Source organism: Aplysia californica, unplaced genomic scaffold (assembly GCF_000002075.1).
Source record: "Aplysia californica isolate F4 #8 unplaced genomic scaffold, AplCal3.0 scaffold00698, whole genome shotgun sequence".
Lineage (NCBI taxonomy): Eukaryota > Metazoa > Mollusca > Gastropoda > Aplysiida > Aplysiidae > Aplysia > Aplysia californica.
Window position 1 is genome coordinate 108,613 of NW_004797968.1, and position 16,846 is coordinate 125,458.

Sequence of the window (16,846 nt, forward strand, 5' to 3'; positions counted from 1 at the left end):
TATTTAATTTACTACGAATGCATCTCCTAAATGTGTTTTAAGAAAATAGTTGAGGTTTTCACAAATTACGTTGATTTTTACATATTAAATGGAATGGTGGTAGGCCTACCTCAGTCACTAAATATTAATGAAGTATATAAAATTTTAAAGTCTAAAATTTCCTACAGGACCCATATCTTATTCGAAATCCCCCAATGTTCCTACACCATACTGAAAATAAGTTGTGGGAGCTTAACCGTGTAGTGAAAAGGTATTCTAATGATATCTTACTTCCATGTTCGGTAAGCTTCACACCAAGCTAAATCTTTGTGGCTGTTCAAACAAAAACATATTATACTGATGATGAATTAAGAATGAGTTTGGCATCGAAGACATTTTAAAAATAAAATCGGCTACATTTTTACAAAAATTACCCTTGTGCCTGATTGGAATGTTCTAGCAGAGCGACTGCTACGCTTTGAGGTGGTGGTACTCCCTCGCTCAATGCTAGGGCGTGACATCGTTGATGTGTCTCCGCTTTTCACCTCGGCTTTGACCTGCTTGATCCAGGTGGGCATCCGATGCGGCCAGCTCTGCATGATGCTGTCAGTTGTCCAGAGCTCCTGATGGAGAAAGCCAACATAACTCAGCATGACACAACCTGATTGAACCTATTCATATAACCTATCAACCCAGCCACAACAAACTAAAAAAAAGTTAAGTGCTGAGTTTCAATTATACACCTCTTTAACATAACTTTCTTAGACTATCAGGGTATGCTCTAAAAAAAAAGTAATATCTATTTCCAGAAGCTAGACCTGTAACGCCTTGCTCATGTGCGAGTCAAATCTATACATTGGATTTCAGCTTAACAAAGTACAATCCAGATAGTAGGCAAAAATATGCACTTCCCACTTCTGTCACCAGCCTTGACTTTCCTGTACTAGATGCTCACATGATTGCTGAGTTGGGATGGCTTTTATAAGATAATACAATACGGACATTTACCTTATGAGAAGTAAGTATTAAAACAACTTTAAAAAAGAAACAGATTGGAATCCTGTCTTATGAAGTAAAATTTGAAAAAAAAAAAAAGAATAAATATCTACGGTATGATTATTGAGGAAAATGCAGTTAATACATTTAAATTTAAATTCCACATGACACAGTTTATCTCCGTGAAGACCGTTTTTACGAGGCACAGTAGATCACAGATACAAAAGTAGCCTGCACACAGTTCAGTAGCATTGCAGGTTGCTTTATAAGACCATCTGTTTTGAAAAAACTTTCTGTCTTCAAAACGCAAACAAAGGAAAGAATATGCAGGGAAGTAAAATAAAAGCTGAAAAAAGGCGAAAATAAATACCTTCTTTCCACCAACACCTTCCACTGGGGGTCTTTCTCTTATGGAGATGTCAGAGCTACCTTTCCGTAATCCGCGGTGCATGGGCACGGTTCTCCTCAAGCCCACAGGTACCTGCGAGTTGCAGAACATTTCTTTTTAACATCTATATATACGAGTATTATGTTTCTTGTATTATACACAAAGTCAGTAGATTTCATAACTTATCAAATATTAGGACAACAAACAATTGTAACCGTTTTGCACCTCCACTGACACTATAAAGGTCATATTTTAGACCAGGTATTTCAATCCTGTATGTTAGAGAGATCAAAGCAGACAGAGAAGACACTTGATGAAATAGAAACTTCTGGTCTTGGTTTAGACAATAGTAAACTTAATGACGAGAAAAAGAGCAGATGGAATAAAAGTTGACCAGACATTTGTTTTCGAAATGTTATGCCAATTTTTCCCCTTCTGAAAATGGATTATCAACTTAATCATGTTGGTCAGGATTACAAACTATGCTTCAGTGGTCATTACAGAGAGCTGAGACTGGGTAAAATACAGAATGTACAGACTCACAAAGGTTACTGCAAGAGTAGGCCCTACTCACTTTTAATAATAAAAAAAAATGTCTAGAACACACAAATTCACGTTACCTTAAAAAAAGGGGTGAATAGCAAATGAAGATGAAAGAAATTCTGCAGAAACTCACAGCAAAAGAATCGGTTGTGCTCTCTCTGTCAATTGCAGTCACCCACTCGCCTAGTGGCGTCACTGTCCGGTAAGAACCTCCGTCTCCCGACAAGTCACACATAGCTTCAATTTCCAAGGTCTGGGCAGTGCTGGGACGCACCTCTTGAAACACGGAGTCCTGAAAGTAGAACAAGTTTTTTTCCAGCTCCAGGTCCCGACTTCACGTCCCACAATAATTCTCATCTTCAATTTGATGCAGTTAACTAAAGAGAACCACACTGACGTGATAGTCATCATTTAGTGAAAGAAAAAAGCAACATACATATAAGCAGAAATAATAGCGAGAAAGAAAGAAAGTAGGGTCAACCAGTGACACCCCCCAAGTCTCTCGAATATTGATCTATTTCTTGCATGACTTGTGTCTACCACAGAAAGATGGGTATATATGCAAACTATTAAAAGAAAATCAAAGGGTTGTAAAAGTTCATTGCTAATATTCCCCTTCTGTTCAAACAGTTTTGGGTTTATATTCATATCTAGGGTAGCAAGACCCAGTGAAAGCACACAGACAATTGTTTTCTCATGGAGGATCAATTAAGCATGCCTTATCTGATCTTTTCAACAAACAGAGCTAAAAAGAGATTTTCACAGAGCAAAAAACTCCCTAATACAAATGCCAAACTGTAAATTTAGTAGGGCAGACTACTTAGCCATTGAAACTTCTCTGAGCATTTTCATTAAAGTAAAACAAATCTAAATTCAAAGCAGATCTAAATTTTAAAAAAAGAAAACTACAACACTCAGTGCCTGTCATCAAATCCACCACAGTAACAACTCAACACAGACACTTTTATCTTAAATAAAGTTTCAGCTGAAGTCATAATATCTACAACATGATCATCTTCATCAGCACCAAAAAACTATGCTTCACACAATATGAAACTCAAAAATTGGGTCAGAAATAAAAGATGCAGCTCTTCAGCTAAAAGAGTGATAAGTGCAATGAATATATCTAAAAAAAAACCCCAAGTCTTAACAATGAGACATAGTTTAACATTCCTTTTAGTTCTAGTGATAACTCACCTTACATCTTGTCTTTTTGAAAGCAAATGACAGGCCAATTAAAAACGGAAGGACCATCAAAGTAGAGATAATGGCAATGATTACTTCCTCCCATCCAAAAGAATCCCATGACAAGTCATCCTTGGCCTCTGTCTCATCTTTGAAAAGGCCATACCACATGGCATTGATGCACATATACAGCAGGACAGTGGTAAAGACACATGTAGCTCTCTGGACACGAGTGAAACGGCTGAGGTCAGGTCTGTGAGAAACGGAGAGCCAGGCATGGACGTCCGACATCGTACCATGAAACACAGTGGAGAATTTTAATCTGAACTTCCGTAACTCTTCCTTGTCTGAGGAAAGAAGTAAAACAAAACATTGTTAGTTTTTTGTAAGCAATTTCGGAGTACAGGAAAAAGATAAATTATTTTCTTGAAATTCGAATCACAATGCCAAGAGCAATGCAAAAATAAAATCATCCAGAAGTTATATCCTTATGGAGCAATATATACATTAAAAAAAACACTCAGAGGCTATATGTGTCGTGACCTGGTGGAATCTGGTGATCGTCAATTTTTTTGCATAAGGGGTTATTTTATATCATCTTAAAGCATATTAATTTGCCTTGCTTTTGGTGAAAAAAATATCCATTTATGTTGAATAGAAATCGAACTATTTGCGATTGAAGGAGATCAAGGTTGCCTAGTTTCAGAGGTGAAATTAGCGAGAAAATGGCCTCCAGAATTTAGTAATTTCCATAGATTGAGAGTCCTTGAAACTGAAAATTGATATTCATTGTGCCTTTAATCAATCATTTTCAGTAAAATCCACACAGAAATGTGTTTTTAAATGGATATAAAAGGGGCTGAGCCCCCCCCAAAAAAAGAAAAATAAAGAAAATTCGAAAGAAATTGCCCAATAGTCAGAGAAATGCCAATTTCTTTAATTTCACTATTTTGACAAGTGCCTGATTCCACCACGATGCCTCACATATCATCGTGGAGCAATATATACATAAAAATTGCTCAGAGGTTATGTTATATAATATACAGCTCATATCAAAAAAGAAAATCTTTTAAAAATGCCATATTATCTAGGCTCATCATACCTTGCTCAAGACCAAACACCAGAGCACCAACTTAAAAACAATGTCAACAACATTGTCTTACAATATTTGTCAACCTGAACTCACTAACCACTAAATTGTTGGAATCCGTAAAACAGAGACATAGATATGAAAAAATGGAAAAAGATGCTGCACTATAAGCATCTAACATTCCAAAAGTAACATCATACACTGAGTAACTACTCTTCAATAAAAAAAACAACAACCAAAAACGAACAAGAAAACATTTGAGAACAAAACAATTTGACTATAATTCTCACCGGCAGACTTGACAGTTTTCTGGACAACTCCATCCTTCATCTCCAGAGAGAGCCAAGAATTGACCAAAAATGTGAACTTCTCTCCTGTCTGGACGTCTTTCACAACGATATGGGACAGGAACCAGGACGGGGATAAACCGCCATTGTCGTGCCACACCAGGACCTTGTTCACTTCTCCTGTCAGTGGCATACAAGGTTTGATTACACAACTGACACACTTATGTCTATTAACATCTTACACATTTTTAAGTCTATTTACAACTGACCCACTTATGTCTATTTACAACAGACACACTTATGTCCATTTACAACTGACGCACGTATGTCTATTTACAGTTGACACACTAATGTCTATTTACAGCTGACACATTTTTAAGTTTATTTACAACCGACACACTTATGTCTATTTACAACTGACGTACTTAAGTCTATTTACAACTGACGTACTTATGTCTATTTACAACTGACACACTTATGTCTATTATTATTTTTGGTATAGGTTTAACCCTTTTGACTTAAGTGTGCAGTAACTTTGCTCTTTAGGCCACTGAATGCATGGCTTACCATTCTGTGGTGTAAATGTAGTAGATGAGAAAAGAGGGCCCTGGTGCATGAGTAATTTAGAACTGGTAGAACAGGTCTCAACGGGATAACTCCCTGCTAGACACAAATAATTCATTTTTACGGCAAGCTCTTCAAAAATGTCTATCCCACCGGTCTAGATCCGTTATTGAACCATGTAACAAAGTGAATAAGACAAATCTTGATGACCAATACAAATTTACATCAGACACAAAAAACCCAAAAAAGGCTCCTGTTAAAAAAGTAAATAAAAGTATCCAATTTCAACGAACGTAATAATCACCTCCTCTTTTGAGGGGAAAAAACTCAACCCGATAAATGTCAATCAAATATAATTATGGAGACGTTCTAGAAACTCCACCTCACTTACCTATGCTTGCATCGTGAGCTATATAGAATGTGTCTCGACAATTGCGCTGGAAAGCTCCAGGTTTAGTCAGGTGCCTTGCCTCCCCTTTGTTCTGGTCTCCATATAGCTTGATGCCTATATTGGCTGTGGTGCCTGGGGAGAGGAAGAGATAGGCCTACTTGTTTGAACTACTGCTCCTTTTATACCCCTGTATCTCTTTCCAAACCCCGATTAGAACACAGTCTGTGACATACAAGTTCTCACCACATTTGCAGCGATTGCAACTATATACAAAAAAACCCCAACTTTTGATATTGTATAACATTTTAAAAATTGAGTAAGAAGGCATCTCGAACATAAATATATATTTCAACTTTTCATATAACTCCCCTTTATTTTCTGCACTAGTCTTTTAAAAAGATTTTTGAATTCCTTTTTCTGCACTAGACTAAATACATAAAGAAAGGAAACAAAGCGTTAGAGTACATGTGTAATATTTAACTTAAGTTAAAAATCACCAATTTGAAAGCATTGGTCTAGACAAGAAAACCTTTACCCACCAGATCCATAATGGCGCCCTGTCACAACGGTGATCTCATACTTGAAGGCACCATCCCGACCACAGAGAGGGATTCTGGAAATTCTGCGGAGATCTAATCGGTCAAGGTAGCGGCAGATGATGGCAACAATGACGTACAGGATAAAGATTACGCCCACAGCAACGAACACCACTGGGTTGGCAAAGAAGTCAAGGTACTGAAACAAAAGACCAAAAAAACCCGAAATAGAAATAGCCTATGGTTTTAGAGACAGCTATAGAAAGTCTCAAAACTGCTCTCAAGGGACACACACTCTACTCAAGTCTTTTAAGGTCTTTGTGGATAACAGGTTCACAGGCTATAATATGGTCTATGAAGGAAATGCAACAGTTCTGCTTTGGGTACAGAAAAAAACCCAAACATGTATGGTGTAATGGTAAGGCTCACTGCTTTTCGTGTAACAAATGAGAGCCCCACCTTGGGAAGATCTTATTAGCTATATTCTTTTTCCTACTGGCTCAAAGTATTCCTCACAGAGCAGACTGGTCCTGACAAGGCTGCTCACCTCCTAAAAACAATCTAATTTTGTTTTGAAGTCCAATCATACTTCTGAAGATGTTAAAAAAACCCACAGACAAACAGAAGCAAAATCAAAAATAAAATTTGACTAAAAGCTGAAACTTTCAGCTCCATTTATAGTCTGAACTGCTTCAAGACAATGACTCACCACTATATCAGTAAAATCAATGTCAGTGATTGATACAATCCCAGCACCCCCAAAGGAAGTCAAGTGATTGCACTGACACGCAGTGACCGTGGCGATCGACTCTTCCTGGGCAGTACATCCTTCGTTGGACCAAAGCTGGTCTGTCGTGTCAAAGTAGCTGCATGTGGAGGTATACACACCTACCGACATGTTGACACTGACGAATAGGTCCATATTGGTGGCGATAACGTAGACACTGTCTGAAGAACTCAGGCCACTGAAATTTAGATAAAACAAGTCAAGAAATATTAGTATACTCATAGCTGCTGCAAATAATCTGTCCAGTGAGCTCAGATAATTGGAGATTGGAAAGAGGAAATCAACTGGATAATTCCTTATTATGAGGCTTTCACAAATTAGAACTACAGTACCAGATAAAGAAATCATAATCAATATTTATAAGTTTAAAAGCAATGCAGTTTCCAAAAGTGAAAACTGACTGCAAGGTTTGTACAACGTCCTCTGCAGAAAATATTAATCCAACTTTTCTTTTATTAAATAGTTGAACTGCTATAAAAAAACATGAACTTCAAATCTTTTAGTTTCTTAGCTCTTTCTCTCCCACTTTGGCGGGGCCCTATTTTGGTACCAAATCTAAAACTGACATATACGTCATACATATGTCCCAAAATTGGTCATTAAATCAAAATAACTGAACCTATTGGTAGCTCTTCATCTAATGAATGATCACCCGGTAAAAGAGACTTGCTCTCGGCAACAGCCAAATGGTAATTTGACATCGAAGTTGTAAAGAAATGCGCCCAAGCCGCAGCCAGCAGCTCACTAGAACAGTGGTTCCGACCGTGAGCCGCTGAGAGTGGCTTGCCGGAAATAAAGAGTTAATCTCATCTTAACAATATGCAAAACAGCATAAATTCCAGGTCAAATAATTATTTGCAAACAACTGTACATTTTTCGTAACAAATTCTGTAAAAGATGAGCTGCTCCTTAGCTGATTATAAAGAATAAGGAAAATATCCCTTTTTTTCATATGAACATCATTTCTGATGATGACCTTGGAACAATGTACAATGCACAAGGTGGAACCATTACTGAGTGAGGCGCAGATGGGCTTCAGAAAAGGGAGAGGATGCACAGATGCTATCTTCGCTCTTAGACAACTGAGAGGAAGGACAATTGCATACAACAATGAACTGAATCTTGTATTTGTAGACCAGGAAAAAGCGTTTGATAGAGTAGATAGAAACAAACTGTGGCAAACATTTGAAGAGTACAGCATTAGGGGGACAACTGTTGGACAACATCAGAGCCATATATACTAACAGTATGAGCATAGTCCACACCCAAAACAGACTCACTGACTGGTTCGATGTGTCATCTGGAGTGAGACAAGGGTGTCTGTTATCACCGCTACTGTTTATAATATACATGGACAAAATTACTAAAGAAGCAAAAAATAACCTGATAGACCTGAATGGGATGCTGTTAGCGGACGATCAAAGCCTGGCATATGAGAAAGAAGAACAACTTCAAGGGCACACAAACAGGCGGAATACACAATGTGAAAAGCTCAACATGAAGATCAGTTAAAGCAAAACGGAGACGATGAGAATCAGCAGAACACCAGGCAACCTTAACATCACCATCGACAGAAATCCGCTGAAACAAGTCAGCGAGTTCAAGTATCTTGGTAGCATCTTTTCAGAAGACGGACGTCTCAACAGAGAAATTGAGACGGGAGTATAAAAGGCTAACAGCCCCAGCTGCCAGCTTGCCACACTCCTCAAACATCCTAACATCCCCATTGAGACCAAAGCCAAGCTCATTAACTCTATCTTCATCCCCACCTTGACCTACCAGTGCCAGACATGGACCCTGACCAAAAGTCTGGAACGTAAGACAACCACCTGCAAGATGAGATGTCTAAGGAGAACCGTCAACAAATTCAGATGGGACACAGTCAGTTTAAATTCAGTAGAGGTTTTATGGCGCTCGCAACTGAAGAAGGTCATATGAGCGCTAGAAGATTTAGAGGTGTTACAAGAGAGTAACAAACATAACAAAGAAGAAGGGGAGATAAGGACGATAGATGTTTGATATGAAAGAAGAAGCAAACCACACCAGAGCACCCACCAACCACCCACGGACATGGTCAGAAACAACAAGATCAGGGAAATGATGGGAACAACACCAGTCCTCCACTACATTCAAAGACAAACAATCAGGTGGTTTTGACATCTCACTTGTATGACATCTCACCAATTTGCCAGTAAAGCCAACTACAGAAAAGTATCAGGTTACAAGGCAAGAGGGAGACCAAGAAAGACCTGGATCCAGGGTGTGAAGGATACCCTGAGAACATACAATATCCCACCCAGTCAAGCCATCAAACTTGCTAGAGACAGAAAGCTCTTTCTCCCCTCGATGCCCTAGAGGTACAAGAGGATGGATAAAGTAAAGTAAGATCATTTCTGAATGCAAGATAGCTTTAAAAATTCAGATTTAAGGAAGTATCATCTATTCTATCACCAAAAATTATACATTAATTATGGGAGATATTCTGGCTTTGGTGGTTCTGTACACAACAGACATGACCTATCAATTGGGAGTTTGAGTTTGAATTCGAAAAGTATCAAAACTATTTTTCTTCTCCCTGCATACTGAGAGTTCTGCCTTTGAATTAGCCTTCACTGTCTCAAGAATGAGCCACTTGGGTGTGATGGGAAGGATCCTCACCTTACACACACCAAACATGTATCTATTTCTATATGAGGACAATATTTTATCCAGTATCTCCTTTTTTGTGCTGGGTTGTATCCTATATACTCCAGTCAACCAAGACAGACCCTGGCAAACAGTTTTTTCCATATATTCCTTTACTCTATTTCAAATATGTTCATTCTGAAAGGTTATTCTCCAACATTTTCTTCTGCCTGCTTCTCCTCAGTCCTTCCATTATGCCCAGCAGCATGGTTTTGGTGAGTCCTTACGATTTTGTTATGTGCCCTAACCACACAAGTTTGTGTTACCAATGCACTGCTGTTTGGAGGTCTTCATGTGGCATTCCTGGTCATTTTTCATTCTCCCTGAAAGATCTACATTGTGTTCAAGGGGTAAGAAAGACATTTACATCCTCTTCTGAAGGTTTTCTAGGGGCATTAAGCTCAACAACAGTAGAGGGGACTTACTTGAGGAAAAAGGTGTACTCTGTATGTTCTGTCCCAGCAGACATGAGATCACTTGTTAAGTTGAGCATTTTTGTGTAGCTACCAGAGCTGGGGACGAAGTTAACCCCTATGTACGCCATCACATTGGTTCCAGATCTATTCGAAGGTGCTGGTCCGCTAGAGGGCAGATACTCAATTCGAAGCTGAAAGAAAAAGAGGACACAAAGCTGTGCATGACATCTATCATATTGTGAGTTCAATCAGCACTGCAGCTTGCTGTCTTGAAATCATACACATGCGTAATAAATATTTCTTGGGACTCGAGAGTATTATTACAAATTTAAAGAACAATGGGAAAAGTGATTTTTAATCTAAATCTTTGGAATTTGTCAAGCAGCTTAAGCTATGGACTCATGTGTAGGCAACAAATGTAGTTCTTCCTGAAAATAGAATCTAAGCAACAAAATATTTGAAAAAAAATCCCTCTTATCATCTTTGACTTGAAGTTAATTACTGCACAACTTTCTGTTTCAAGCTCTAAGGTCAAATAATGAACATAGCAACAAAAGAAAGGAGGTGAAAAAAGTCAGAGCAGTTTGCAAGTCTTAATCTCCATGGACTCTCCAAAGCAAAGCAGTGAAGTATGAGACAAGCAAAACTGTTTTAAGTTTTGAAAATTTGTTCTCCATAGAAAGTGGAGAAACTTAAATTGGGGGTCTTCACTGAAGAGACTATTTTTAGAATGTACATGTTTGAAATCAATGTAGCCTATAAATGGCATATTCTTCGTCATGAATATTTAAAGTGAGGGTGACTATATAATGTTGTTCATTATTTCGGATAGGACCACAAGACCTCGTAATAACTCTTTTGGCCAACTTGTTTATTCTCCCTTCCGCTCCATTTCCCCAAGCAACATACAGCCTTACAACCTTATAGATGCATACCACTACCATTATCATATGGCCCTGATTCAAATCCCTCGTGGAGCTTTCATAAATTTGAGCTGTTTCAGGGGATTTCAAGGTTCTAAACCCATTTTGCTCGTGGCTACCAGGGATAGTCATAAAATTCTGAGGTCAGGCCTCACAGTGTTTTTAGGGCACAAAACCCACATCATGGTAAGAGTAAAAATTCCCAATATACCTGCACATGTATCCCAACACCTGTGGATGTAATGCTCTCAGCACCGGGGACTTGAAACATCTTAGTCCTCCTAGGGTTAATCTGCACAGTGTTGTACGTCAGGCCGTTCAGTGGCTGGTAGATAGAACTTTGAGGCAGATCACCTCGAGGGATGGCAGCCAGGCCAGGGGTAGGTGTGGAGAACATGTACATGTACACCTGAGATGATCCGCTCAGACCTGAGACTTCAATGTAGGTGCCATCAATGTCATAGAATGATAGCGTCTGAACGGGCATCGATGATGATTCTTCATCAAGATAGCTGAATGTGAATGGGTTTTGCTCATGGCTGATCATGACTTGGAACACTTCTTCTGTGTCATTTTTATGGCCTTTCAGGATTGTAGAAGGTATGGATATTTGTGTGCTGTCTCCTAAACCTCTGAGAGATATGTCTCTCGCGTAGATTCTTGATCCTATGACCTGCAAAGGAAAAAAAGAAATGCTGAAATACAAAACAACAAATCAAGAGCATTTTTAGTACAATTGTCATATGAATATCCTATTGTTTTTTTTTCTTGGAAGTAGGCCAGCTACAGTGGCATGCAGATTAAGAAATCAGATCTGTCATGCAGAAATTCTGGAACTGTGACATAAAAAAATTAGGCATTCATTATGTAAGCCCAACAACATTCAGACTCACCATCATTTCCTCAATCCCAACATTAAGGCTCTCCTCTTGTGGGATCATCGTCTTTAAGGTAGAGACCACAACTCCCTCCAGCAAAGGCACCAGAGTGGATATCATCCTCTTTCGGTGGCTCTCGCCAAGGCTTATGTCTTCAAAGTCCAAATGGCCCACACTAGATGATATCTCTGGCCGCAGGTCACGGAATTCTGTGTCGAAAGACTTGACTGTGACATTTCGTCCACCGCCCCAGATGACTGATGATGAGTATACACGGGTATTAGCAGCGTTTATCAAATTGTTGATGACACTGAGAAGGTCTTCAGTTGGGACGTCATCAAGATCAAGTCCGTTATTGACCGACTGCTGGAGGACAGAAGCCATAGTCTCCATGGTGCCCGCAATGAGTACCTGGCTGTCTTCTGTCAAGTACTCACTTGAGTAGTCCTGATTTGTGAGAATAATAAAGCAATACTTTCCTTCAGTCATAATATGTGAGGCATCGTGCTGAAATCAGGCGCTTGTCAAAATAATTAAGTCGAAGAAAAAGGCATTTTTCCACCAACTCGGCAATTTTTATCGAAAATATTAAAACAAATTTCCATGTGAATTTTACTGAAAAACTTTGTTTAAAGGCCCAAAATATGTAATTTTCAGTTTTCAAGGACTCTTAAGCTATTGAAGTTACCAAACTTGGCAGCCATTTTCTCATTAATTTAACCACTGAAATCAGGCTACCCCACCTTCTTCAATCGCAAATATCTCGACTTCTATTCAAAATCTAGATGGATATTTTTGTCATTGATTGCAAGGCAAATGAATCAGCTTTCAGATGATATCAATAACTCCACATGCCCAAAAATGTACGAGCACCTGATTCCACAATGCCATGACACATATGGATATACATTTCAAAGCAAATGATTGATAAAACAATGTATGGCATCCTATGGACCAAAGAGCACTTTTGAGCAAGCTATATCTTCTCCCTTTGACGCACCGACTTCACTGCTCAGTGTGTGGCGGTGCAACAGTCAACCTAAGGGAGCTCAGGTGCACGGGTCCTGTAAGGCTCAAGAGACAATGCCTGTTGAATTAACCAACTAAACTACCATGAAGTTCAATCAACAAAAAGAAGAAAATAGAAAAACAAACAAAAAGAGAATAAAACATGAAATCTAGCCTAAAAAAAGGATGGCAAGATGTTTTCAATTCTCAGTTATATATCTCATTTTAAAGTTGATAATCAGAATTCCAGCATTAAAAATTTTCTCAAAAAGAGTACAAAATGATAAATAAAACCCTATTAGACGATGGTCATATGTTCAAACTAGTAACGTAATACTCACCGTAATCAGACGGAGGGCAAACGCCATCTGGTGCACATCCTCCAGGGAGGATACTGGCACAGACGTAGACAAACAGATGGATATGACATCCCTGATAGACGCCCGCTGCTGCTCCGGTAGGGAGCCTGAGCCAGCAGTTTGGGCAAGTTTCTCCTTATGTGACTCAGCATTAAGTTCTTGACCCATCGCAATAGCAAATTGGAGAAGGGATATGGGTGAGGCCTGTTTGATCAGGCCAGACAGAACTGTGTCCGTAATGTTGACCAGATAGTCTGTTTTTGTCATGCTGCTGGCAAAGTGCGGAGTCTGCATCTGTATAGTGCTGTTAGTAAGGAGAGAACAGAAACAAAAGATTAAAAGTGAGAAACTGCTCCTTCTGTTGGTAATTGCTATGCCATTTAACTAAACGAAAAGGCACTATAAAGGCAAACAATCCAATTTCCGTTCTATTGCTGTGTCCAAAATCTGATCAAGTAAAAGCAAAGGTTCTTGGCTTCTCTTGTGGGTAGGCTGTTCATATATTCACAGGCAGTGGAAGTGCATAGGACTATTTGGGTAATTTGACCAAACATTCATCCATCTAAAAGAAAACAGTTAATTCATAAGTTCTGTGAGCAGAGAAAGATGAGCATAGCCCTGAACAACGAAGCACTTCAAATGCCAAAATGAAAACCAAAATAAAAGGTGTAGAAACAAATCCGTAGAAGGGAAGGGCATGCTTCACTCAAAGGCAATACAACAAGATGGTCCTAGCCCTTAGCTCTCAGTATCATGCTACAGGCATTTGGGAGGCTAGTTACATAATAATAATGACAACAATAATGAACAGTAATAGATTTTAAAAAATGAGTTTGTTATGGTAAGGTTAATATGGGTTGAACTTTCTATTACGACAGGAAGAACACTCATATATGATTATTTTTTAGGTTGCTTGATATTTGGCTCATATTTCACTCAGCTATCCAGCATTATCAAGCATTATTTCTGATGGCAAATTAAAGAAGAACAGGTGGTAACACTGAATGCCTGTAAGTCTGTCAATTTTTAGCAGAGGAATGATTCATGATTCAAGGCAAACCCCCCCCCCCCCCCCCGCCCCCAAAAAACAACAACCAAAAACCCATTGAGAATGTTCAAAAATCTTAAAAATAAGAAAGTAAAAGGTAAAAAAGAGAGGGTGAACAAGCTGAGAATAGTCCTTCCTCCATATACACCGACTCAATTGACTGTGAGCCATTACATAACAATTTTATCTAGACAAATTGTTCTCCTCAATGAAAATGTATATATTATTTTCGAAAATACCTTTGAGCTCCCAATGCCATTGCTCCAAATTCATCAGACACCATCACTTTCAGTACAACCGTCTCATTACTGAAAGAGCCCAGGTAGGCAGACTGTGTGGGGTCAGTGCCGGCATAGAGTGGATAGCTCTGATTGGTTCCACTAAGTGGGTCGTACACTTCAGCATAGATTTTGTACAGAATGGGGCTATCCAAGTCATCAATATCAATCCAGTTGTGACAGCTGACAGTGACCTTGAACATAAAGAACAAAAATGTATCACAATGTTATTCAAAGCCATCAATACATGATACACAATAAAAACTGTACAAATGGTACAACATAAAGGATCATCATGATGCAGCACTCAAGGTATGATAAATGATACCAATAGCGGAAAGAGCTACAAACCAAAAGGACGAGAGGAATGGGAGCAATCTTTTTTGTAGTTAGTCATAATCACAAAGGGAAAAAAATCTTTTGTCTTCACATGAAACATTGTGAAGAGAAAAACTGAAAGAGGCTTCTTTGAAGATAAAAATAATGTTAGAATCCTACAAGAAACAGAACCAAAATGTCTATGTACATGATAAAGTGGATAGATTCATCACTGTAACTATAACTGACTTACCTGCTCTTCAAGGGGAAGAATTCGTGTTGGTGAAATGGTGCAATAGCCTCCTGATGGGGGCAGATTGGCTGGCAGGAGGAGTGAGGCAGTCGCTTGATTGGATGAAACATTCTGGCATTCGACATACACCATGAACGTGTAGTCAACACCGTCTGAAAGAGCACCCCATCGGCGGAGCACTAAGCTCTGACTGGTCAGTCCTGTAGATGTTTGTGAGCTGTCCAGCGGCAGCTGGTTCAGTCCATCATACACCTGAAAGACAACAAGAGGTTCATTTTAATACCAAGAGACGAACTTCACTACCAAATTATGAAGTTTACTACCAAAAAATTATTTTCGAAAGTAATAAACATAAAAATTACACAAGAAATGCTTTCTAATCCTGGGCAGCGGCGTGGCGAAAGTGTCTTCCGTATGCCAAGCCCCCCCTGACGGCTCGAGCACCGACCTATAATTCTAGCTTAGATTTTATTCCAATCCACGTATCCATGTTAAAATAAAGGTAAAACATAACATAGACTTCCGGGTCAAGCGTTTCCACCGAAAATCGGAAGTTTAGATTCAGTTTTGAAACACGATTTCGTAGTTTATGCGACTTTGTTTTATCGCGATGCCAAAATTATAGCCCAGACACCAGTCTTAGTACTTTTACACAACAAAATGTATCATTATTTTGCTCACTACAGAAATGTAGGACTCTTCTTTATAATATTGATACTATTCGACTCAAATTGCCAATGCACTGTTATTGAGGAATCAATATTTTTGAGTGCTAGATTTTTAGATCTTCTAGGTCTAGATCTAATAAATTGTCAAAATATTTTTTCTCCCCAAAATCACTACTTTTTGGTGAAATTACACAAAAAGTGCCATTTAAGACATGTATAGGTTTAATCCAAATGCAATTCTGAATAATTCCAAGTAAATACGAATGGTTTTTTTTCTGTTTGAGAATGCATGTTGTCCTTTTTTCAAGATTATAAAAAAGATATTTCTTTCAATATCGGATGTTATGGTCCTACTGTACAATTATTATGGAATGTATGTAAATAACTGCAAACTTTTCAATAATTTCCAGTTCTATATTCATTTATGGTTATTTTGATGTATCATTTGACTAGGTGCAAACATATTTTTTGAGTTTCAACAAAGATTATTAATTTTTTATTTTCATACACAAATAATCATTTCAGATGTATTCTACAAACCATACTGAAAATGTTGGTATATAATAGTTGATATTTATTTGAATTTGTGGCCCCAAAGACCTTTGGACTGCGCACTAGTCATCATCGCATTTCGCCCTCCCGAAAAAAATTCATCCACAAGCCGAAAATAATAAGTAGCAAATGAGTTAAGAGCACAGAGTTGAGTAGAAATTTGCGCTAAACAAAAGTTATTTATCATTGGTAATTATACATTCTGTTTCAAGGAATGCAAAATTGACAGCAGGCATCATCTTTACTTATCTAGCAAAAAAACACATCAGTGGACAAAACCTGGAGATACTGACCGTCCAAGAAAAACTGGGCTGACACTGACAGTTCTCACACGTTGCTGATAGGGCCACATGCTGGCTGGCACTCACTCTGTAGTTCTCTAAGGTTGCACACGATTCACACACAATGCTTGCTATTGGCATGAAGCTTGTTGTCTGGATCACTTGAATCTGTACAGGGATGAGGATAAAGAATACATTTGACTGAACAGTGTAGAATTACAAATATTCAAACATAATAAACTATGACAAAGGGCAAACATTTGTTTTATTCTGACAGTGTGAATGTACACAGTGCCCAAGGACCAGTTTAATGCTGTAAATGTTCAATACAACTTACTTGTAGGTCACATGCAAGGCAAAGCTTATCTTATTGACTAGTCCAGGGGATAAATATCTTGACTTGAGGGATAACTGAGCAATAATGACAATGCCT

At 38.5% G+C, this 16,846-nt stretch overlaps 1 protein-coding gene across 2 annotated transcripts in view; it reads right to left on the reverse strand.

Moving 5' to 3' along the window:
- Positions 1-16,846, reverse strand: part of LOC101862450 (polycystin-1) — a gene marked incomplete at its 5' end in the record, with an annotated part of 80,357 nt that overhangs the window by 21,745 nt on the left and 41,766 nt on the right. For both annotated transcript variants that reach the window (XM_035972452.1, XM_035972451.1), the window contains 15 exon segments: positions 414-602; positions 1,346-1,456; positions 2,040-2,198; positions 3,104-3,438; positions 4,472-4,648; positions 5,424-5,555; positions 5,963-6,158; positions 6,669-6,924; positions 9,857-10,038; positions 10,982-11,443; positions 11,664-12,095; positions 12,998-13,319; positions 14,303-14,535; positions 14,913-15,164; positions 16,426-16,581. In XM_035972452.1, the coding sequence (XP_035828345.1) occupies positions 414-602; positions 1,346-1,456; positions 2,040-2,198; positions 3,104-3,438; positions 4,472-4,648; positions 5,424-5,555; positions 5,963-6,158; positions 6,669-6,924; positions 9,857-10,038; positions 10,982-11,443; positions 11,664-12,095; positions 12,998-13,319; positions 14,303-14,535; positions 14,913-15,164; positions 16,426-16,581 (3,594 nt within the window).